Source organism: Bison bison, unplaced genomic scaffold (genome assembly GCF_000754665.1).
Source record: "Bison bison bison isolate TAMUID 2011002044 unplaced genomic scaffold, Bison_UMD1.0 scf7180017864178, whole genome shotgun sequence".
Taxonomy (NCBI): domain Eukaryota; kingdom Metazoa; phylum Chordata; class Mammalia; order Artiodactyla; family Bovidae; genus Bison; species Bison bison.
In genome coordinates, this window is record NW_011494750.1 from 2,952,946 (window position 1) to 2,961,845 (window position 8,900).

The following is an 8,900-nucleotide window of genomic DNA, read 5'->3' on the forward strand; positions in this document are numbered from 1 at the left end:
GGATCAACCCTGGGTCTCCTGTATTGCAGGTGGATTCTTTACTGTCCGAGCCGCTAGGAAAGCCCCAGGTGGCACTAGTGGTAAAGAATCTCCTTGCCAATACAGGGAGATGTAAGAAATGTGGATTTGATTCCTGGGTTGGGAAGCTCCCCTGGAGGAAGGCACGGCAACCCACTCCAGTATTCTTGCCTGGAGAATTCCATGGACAGAAGAGCCTGGTGGGCTATAGTCTGTGGGGTTGCAAAGAGACGGACATGACTGAAATGCCTTAGCATGCACCGACCAACCTGGAACCAGGACAAGCAAGGCTGGTCAGCCACAACTCTCAGAGGATAAGCTCTTTGATTTCAGGATCTGTCAGCAGTTTGAGCAGTGGGGCAAGAGGCAGGAAAGTAATAGTAAAATGATGGAGACAAACTAGGGGGTGGAATTCTCTCTAGAGTGTTCAAACATTTGTCATATAAACACAGGTATTGAAGCTGCAAGTCTGGTGAAGGACTCTGACCTGAGTAGGTTGAAGACTGGCAGAGTGAAGAGAACAATACTGAGGACATTTTGGAAGGGAAGGATTATCAGTGGGAAGACGATTCCTTGCCATGGAGATGAAAGAAAGAAGGATTCAGGATAGTAGTCCGTCTTGGGGATTCCCCAATAAGACAGAGTGATGAAAATGCAATGGACATGGTTAAAACGTAGGTGCTGAACTTGACCGGCTGCCAAAAATTCAGACTATCTTAAGGTGAGTTAGAAAGAACCCTGGACTCCTTTCAGAAAGTCTGATCTTGAGTTCCAGAATTTGCTACTTTCTGTGTGCTTAGTCGCTTCATTCATGTCTGACTCCTTGCGACCCCATGGACTGTAGCCCACCAGGCTCCTCTGTCCATGGGATTCTCCAGGCAAGAATCCTGGAGTGGGTTGCCATGCCCTCCTCCAGGGGAATCTTCCCAACCTGAGGATTGAACCCAGGTCTCTCTCATTGCAGATGGATTCTTTACTGTCTGAGTCACCAGGGTAGCTTTCAGGTAAATAACCATTTCTCTGAGCCTAAATTTTGTTTATATAAAGTGTTATTACATTGACCATATTGAAAATTGAATGAATACATATTGACTGAAAGAATGAGTTCATAATAAGTTTGTATTGTAAAGCGGTTTATGCTAACTTTCCATAAATGAGGCAAATTAGTTATAATCAGTGTTTGTTTTATTGCAGGAATGGATTCCATGGCGAGGACTGATAATGTGACTGAGTTAATTATCAGCGGTCTTTCCCAGGACCCAGAGGTGCAGAGAGGGTGCTTTGCGGTGTTTCTTCCCATGTACTTGGCCACGGTGGTGGGCAATGGCCTCATTGTTCTGACGGTTAGAGTCAGTAAGAGCCTGCGTTCCCCCATGTACTTCTTCCTTAGTCACCTGTCGCTGGTGGAGATCAGTTACTCCTCTACTATTGTCCCTAAATTCATCACAGACTTACTTGTCAAGATTAAGACCATCTCTCTGAAAGGCTGTCTGGCTCAGATATTCTTCTCCCATTTTTTGGGGGTCACTGAGATCTTTTTGCTTGTGGTGATGGCTTATGACCGCTATGTAGCCATCTGCAAACCTCTTCATTATATGAATATTATGAGCCATCGACTGTGTCATGCGCTGGTGGCTATTTCCTGGCTTGGAGGCTTTTTTCACTCCATAATTCAGATTCTCATCACCATCCAATTGCCCTTCTGCGGTCCCAATGTGATTGACCACTACTTCTGTGACCTCCATCCCTTGTTCAAGCTTGCCTGCACTGACACCTCTGTGGAGGGGGTCGTTGTGTTGGCCAACAGTGGATTAATCTCTGTCTTCTCCTTCCTCCTCTTGGTGTCCTCATACATTGTCATCCTGGTCAACTTGAGGAACCATTCAGCAGACGGAAGACGCAAAGCCCTCTCCACCTGTGCCTCTCACGTCACGGTGGTCATCTTGTTCTTTGGACCCGCCATCTTCCTCTACATGCGGCCCTCCTCCACCTTCACTGAGGACAAGCTGGTGGCCGTGTTCTACACGGTGGTCACCCCCATGCTGAACCCCATCATCTACACACTCAGAAATGCAGAGGTGAAAGTTGCCATGAGGAGGTTGTGGGGCAAAAAGAAGAACTCAGGGATGGAGCGAAAATGGGAAAGTGATTTATAAAAGTGTGCCTGATTATTACCTTGAAATGGATTTTAATTTTAGTAGGACATACAGGAATGGCAGAAACAAATGCAAGGACTTAGCATTACTGTACTGTGACTCTCCTTAGCAACCAAAGTCTTTGTAGTACCCTAGTGTCACGTTCCAAGGACTGAGGTCAGCTAGTCTTGTTGATCTTAGAGAACTTAATTGGCTCCGTGATGTTCAGCAGTTTCATGGGACTGGTTAACACTGAGACTCAAATTAAGTACGAATGAAAAGGAGCACTCTTGGACAAATATTCTGTATGTTAAAGTGATTCTGTCACTCCCTTCCTACACTCCCTTCCACCTTCCTTCTTTCCCCTTTTTCTTCATTTCTTCTTCATGCTTCCCTCTTTATTTAACCTCCCTAATAATAACAACCCATATTTCAATATAAAGGAAACCAAACAGAGAAATTATCATGGGATATTTGGGGAGAAGAGTACCAATCTTATTTACTCTTCCAGCATGGACAATTGTGTTTTTGAAAATTGCACCCAGGGATTTTTCTATTCTTCTGCTTGTTTTAGCATCTTGTACCATAGACTTTTTGAGCACAAGTAATAGAAAAGACCCTGGAGCAGTTTCAGTTCTTGTGACATGTTGACACAAAAGATTGTCCTTAAATCTCTTCTCATAATGTCCTGCATCCAAAATTTTAAAGATGATCAAACATGGCAATAGATCCTGGCTGCCAGTAGGGAAAGATCAAGACACACATTTTAACAAAAAAGATCACTTTTAGCTTTATACAGATGTAAATCAATACAGAATATAAAAAACTTCTTGAGCCTAACTTGAAGAATGAAGGAGAGGGAAATAATGTCCAAGTGTGTTTCTGCTCCTCATTCTGTCCTTCATTCTAACTGATCAGCCAAGTCCATTTCTTGTCAATCCTATTAGTGTTTCTTGGTGGAGCAGGATGAGAGAGTTTGTCTTTGCATTATTAGTTCATCTCTCAAAAACTCCTTTAACTCAACTGACTCTTATCATTGTGAATATGAGACAATTTAATAAAATTTGTTTCTATTGGCTTTGGAATAACATGGATTTTCTTGCATTTGCCCTCCATTCTTCCAGCCCTCCTTGTGGATCAGGGGAAGTAATGCAGGCAGCTAGCTTCCTTGCAGAGGGATGGAGCATCCATCATATTATGTTATGGGCCTTAAAAGTTTTTCTTTTTCTCCTCAGAAGCTGGTTAAGTATGCAGATGAACAGTGATTTTAAAGGTACCGGGAAATCTTCCCCACTTGCTTGTCATCCTCACTAATCATTGACATAGGTGACTATTCATAATGCCTGCGGAAATACCACTTCTTTCTGGAATGACTTTACCACACTTTTCCCTGTGACAAACTCCTATATATCCTTTAAGACCTATGTTAAAATCACTTTCCTATGAGTTCTTGTCTCACCTTGCTCCTCCTTGAGTTGAACTTTTGTTTTCCATCCATAGTTATTTTTACATAATTTTATCATTGTCCTTATCACTTTGGAGGTATTATTTTGTATGTTTTTCTCTCTGACTAGAATGCAAGTTCTCAGGGGCAGGGCTATTCACTATACTTCTTTGCAACTCTAAATGTCATGTGTTAGCTGGTGCTTTGTCAGTGCTTATTGAAAAAGAAAAAACAAACAAACAAACCATTTAGGCCTATGAACAATCCTTTCTAGATCATATTTTGCAGATTATTTTTTTAAAGTTTTCTTTTACATTTATTTAATAGTTTAAGGAGGGCTTCCCCAGTGGCTCAGTGGTAAAGAATATGCCTGCCAATGCATGAGACCTAAGAGATTCAGGTTTGATCCCTGGGTCGAGAAGATCCCCTGGAGAAGGATGGCAACCCACCCCAGCATTCTTGCCCGGGAAATCCCATGGACAGAAGAGCCTGGCAGGCTACAGTCCTTGAAGTCACAATGAGTCAGACATAACTTAGCAGCTGAACAACAATAGTGTTAAGTAACAGTTGTATACATTTACTATTTACACAATATTTTATTGAGACAAAATTTACAGAACATAAATTTTGCCAGTTTGACCATTTTAAGTTGGACAATTCAGTCATTTTTAGTACATTTTGCAACCATCACCACTAATTGCAGAACATTTTCAACACCTAGAAAACAAACCCCAGATCCATTAAGGAATTTTTAATGGGCATGTCTCATGGTGGGGTGCTAGCTCTTCCTGCTAAAATTGGAAGAACTCAGGCTCTGAAATCCATCAGGCTCTTTCAAGTGCCCCTCTCTCATAACTCATGATCCAAGTACTACTTCACTCACCACCTGTTTTTCATAAATACAAGAAGATTAACAATAATATGAACTTCAGAAGTATTCTGAATATTAGAATAGTTAATATACATTAAATTAAAGTTTTTTATTTTTTTCCCCGATAACCCTGTATACGAGACAGCAAAAGAGACACTGATGTATAGAACAGGCTTATGGACTCTGTGGGAGAGGGAGAGGGTGGGAAGATTTGGGAGAATGGCATTGAAACATGTGAAATGTCATGTATGAAACGAGATGCCAGTCCAGGTTCAATGCACGATGCTGGATGCTTGGGGCTGGTGCACTGGGACGACCCAGAGGGATGGTATGGGGAGGGAGGAGGGAGGAGGGTTCAGGATGGGGAACACATGAGAAATAAAGGAATAAAAAATTAAAAAAAAATTCAAATAAAAAAAAATCTGCAATGTCGTGTTGGTTTCTGCCATGCAACAAAGCAAATCAGCTGTAATTATACATACACCCGCTCTGTCCCTGTTTATTTATTTTTGGCTGTGCTGTGCCTTTGTTGCTGCCCTGGGCTTGCTCTGGTTGTGGTGCTCGGGCTTCCCCTTGTGGTGGCTTCTCTTGCTGCAGACCATGGGCTCTAGAGCATTCAGGCTTCAGTAGCTGCAGCACATGGGCTCGGTAGTGGTGGCTCACAGGCGTAGTTGCTCCCTGGCATGTGCAGTCTTCCTCGACCAGGGATCAAACCCATGTCCCCTGCATTGGCAGGTGGATTCTTAACCACTGGACCACCAGGGAAGTCTCCAGTATACATCAAAGTTTTAGAAAGAACATGGTATAGATTTATACTATAGACTCAGTAAATATTAGCTATCATAATCATTCTTATAATTAGTGCTGGTCATTAATTTTATTTGTTTGATGACTACATGACTATTCACAAATTGGACTTCTTTCCTGGGAATCTACTCAAATAGTCTTTGATTTCATCCTAAAAAAGTGTTAGGTATTTGAGAGCCATTAAGTACTTTTGTTTCGCAGCTTCTTTGGGCTACATGTTCTCTGTTGTTCCATCACTTTTGAGTATATAGCATGGTCCCTTGTATATTGTAGGTGTTCAATAAACATTTGTTAAGTAAATGTTAACTTCACATGGCCTCATTAGCTTTTATGCTGAATGCATTTATATTTTGTTAATGTATATTTTAAAGCATTTGTTTCAGAACCAAAGTCAGTGGGGCTACCTCCCTTTCTCTCTCTTTTTTAAAATTTTTTAAAATATAAATTTATTTATTTTAATTGGAGGCTAATTACTTTACAAAATTGTATTGGTTTTGCCATACATCAACATGAATCTGCCACGGGTATACACGTATTCCCCATCCTGAACCACGCCCCCCACCTCCCTCCCCGTACCATCCCTCTGGGTTGTCCCGGTGCACCAGACCTGGAGGCCTTGATTGTACCATGGCAGACCGGGACTTCAGGATGTAGGCTGTGAAAGAAGCATCTTACTCATGTATACCTTTGGTTTTCCTCACTGAGAGCTACAGAAAGAACATCATCAGTACACTCTGAGTCATTGGATACTCATGTACAGATAATATCTCCTCTAACCGGATTGTCAGTTTTCTAGGGGACTACCTTACCTACTGAGGGTAAGTCTATTGAGGGCTAGTTATTCCCTTTGTTTTGATTTCACTGGAAAAATCATAGGAGACAAAGGAAAGCATCTTTTCAATTGTGTTAAGAGCCAACTATTGTTGTGACATTTAGAAAATGCTTACTAAATTCACAGAAGTAGTAATAGTCTATAATTATACCACTTAGCATTGGAGACCATGCAGTTAATTCTCAGTTATTGATTCTGCTGCAACATCAACAAAGAAAAAAAAAATCCCCAAATGTATTTTTTTTAGATAATAAATAGAAAATTTTATTCAGGACAAATTGGTACAGGGCTGCCAACTACTCTGCATATACAATTTTGTATTCTTTTCCTATTTATTATTTATATATATTTTAGGTATGGGTTTGACTGCATATAATAGAAAAATGGCAATCTAATGAGAGAACTACAGAAATACAGAAAAGTCCAACATTGTTGGGAGTTCCAAAAATATTATTAGAAATGCAGAGTCAGCCATCTAGTAGACTCAACCTCATGACCTTAAAGAGCTTCTAATTCTGCATATCAAGGCTGTCCAGCAGAATATATGTTACGCAGCTGATGCTCCATATCTGTGAGGTCCAGTATGGTAGTGGCTGCTGAGCTATAGAGATGTGGTTAGTGAGACCAAAGAACTGAATTTTAAATGTTATTAATTTTAACAGTTTAATTGAAAAAGCTAAATGTGGCTTGTGGATATGATATTAGACAGTACAGCTCTAGTATTAAATTTGTATTTTAGGAGACCATAAAGGGGAATAGGGGAGGATAAGCTGATACCTTTCTATTTAGGAGCTGTTTCAAAAGCTGTTTGAAACACTTTTGCTTTCATTTTGTTCAACAGAAATATGACACATGGTCACCCTTAATTACAAGGGAGGCTAGAATGTATAACCTTTTTTTTTTCTATGTGAAATTGTGTTCTGTTAAAAAAATCAAGGTTTTATTGTGTTCTTCTCCTAAAGAAGAAAGGGAGAATGGATGTAAGGATTGGCATATTGTCTGAGGCATTCTATTATATGTGTATACAGTTTGTTTTGTAATTTCAAAACCTGTGGGATGCAACAAAAGGAATTCTAAGAGGGACGTTCATAACAATAGATGCCTACATCAAGAAGCAAGAAAGATCTCAAATAGAAAACCCAACCCTATACCTAAAGAAACTAGAAGAAGAAGAACAAATTAAGCCCAGAATTAGTAAAAGGAATGAAATAAGAATGAGCAGAAATAAGTGACTGGAGACTAAGAGGGGAATAGAAAACATTAATGAAACTAAGAGCTGTTTCTTTTCTCAAAAGATAAACAAAACCAAAAATCCTTTAGCTAAACTCACCAAGAAAATAAAGAGGACACAAATAAGTAAAAGAAATCAAAGAGGAGATATTACCTCATTACCACATTCTGTGATATTAACTAATAGGATCATAATAGATGACTATAAGCTATATACTACTATAGTTTATAGTTTATACTATAAACTACTATAATATAAATTATATTTTAACAAACTTCTAGGATAATCTAGAAGAAATGAATAGATTCTAAGAAATATACAGCCCAACAGACTGAATTGGTAAGAATTTAGTCTGGTAAGAAACCTGAACAGACAGATTACCAGTTGGAAGGCGAAGTTTGTGATCAACAACTTCCCCAAACAAACAAAAGTCTGGGACCAGGTGACTTCACTGGTAGATTTTGCCTAACATTTAAGAAACTAGATGTATTCTTTTTAATGGCTGAGTAATACTCCATTGTGTATATGTACCACAGCTTTCTTATCCATTCATCTGCTGATGGGCATCTAGGTTGCTTCCATGTCCTGGCTATTATAAACAGTGCTGCAATGAACATTGGGGTACACGTGTCTCTTTCCCTTCTGGTTTCCTCAGTGTGTATGCCCAGCAGTGGGATTGCTGGATCATAAGGCAGTTCTATTTCCAGTTTTTTAAGGAATCTCCTATACAGAGTGAAGTAAACCAGGAAGAAAAACACCAATACAGTATACTAACGCATATATATGGAATTTAGAAAGATGGTAACAATAACCCTGTGTACGAGACAGCAGAAGAGACACTGATGTATAGATCAGTCTTATGGACTCTGTGGGAGAGGGAGAGGGTGGGGAGATTTGGGAGAATGGCACTGAAACATGTATAATATCATGTATGAAACGAGTCGCCAGTCCAGGTTTGATGCACGATACTGGATGCTTGGGGCTGGTGCACTGGGACGACCCAGAGGGAGGGTATGGGGAGGGATGAGGGAGGAGGGTTCAGGATGGGGAACACAGGTATACCTGTGGCAGATTCATTTCGATATTTGGCAAAACTAATACAATACTGTAAAGTTTAAAAATAAAATAAAAAAAAGAAACTAGATGACTTTTATACACAAAAATAACTCAAAATGGATTTCAAACTAGAAAGCCTATGTGGATCAAAGGAAACCATAAACAAAAAGGCAATCACTGAATGAGAGAAAATGTTTGCAGATCATATATCTGATAAGGTGTTAATTCCAAAATATATCAAGAATTCATATAACTCAGTAGCAAACCCCCAAACAATTAGATTAAAAATGGATCAGTTCAGTTCAGTTCACTTCAGTCGCTCAGTTGTGTCCGACTCTTTGCGACCCCATGAATTGCAGCACACCAGGCCTCCCTGTCCATCACCATCTCCTGGAGTTCACCCAAACTCACGTCCATCGAGTCAGCGATGCCATCCAGCCATCTCATCGTCTGTCGTCCCCTTTTCCTCTTGCCCCCAATCCCTCCCACCATCAGAGTATGATCTG

General features: G+C 40.2%; 1 protein-coding gene across 1 annotated transcript; it reads left to right on the top strand.

Moving 5' to 3' along the window:
* Positions 1–1,220: 1,220 nt before the first annotated feature.
* Positions 1,221–2,174, top strand: LOC104990395 (olfactory receptor 4B1-like). Its single transcript, XM_010842459.1, has one exon. It carries the CDS (start codon positions 1,224–1,226, stop codon positions 2,172–2,174), a length of 951 nt encoding a protein of 316 aa, XP_010840761.1. The 5' UTR covers positions 1,221–1,223.
* The last annotated feature ends 6,726 nt before the right edge of the window (positions 2,175–8,900 follow it).

Coding starts and splice junctions, on each gene's coding strand:
- LOC104990395 (XM_010842459.1), top strand. CDS start 1,224: ATGGCGAGGACTGATAATGTGACTGAGTTAATTATCAGCGGTCTTTCC.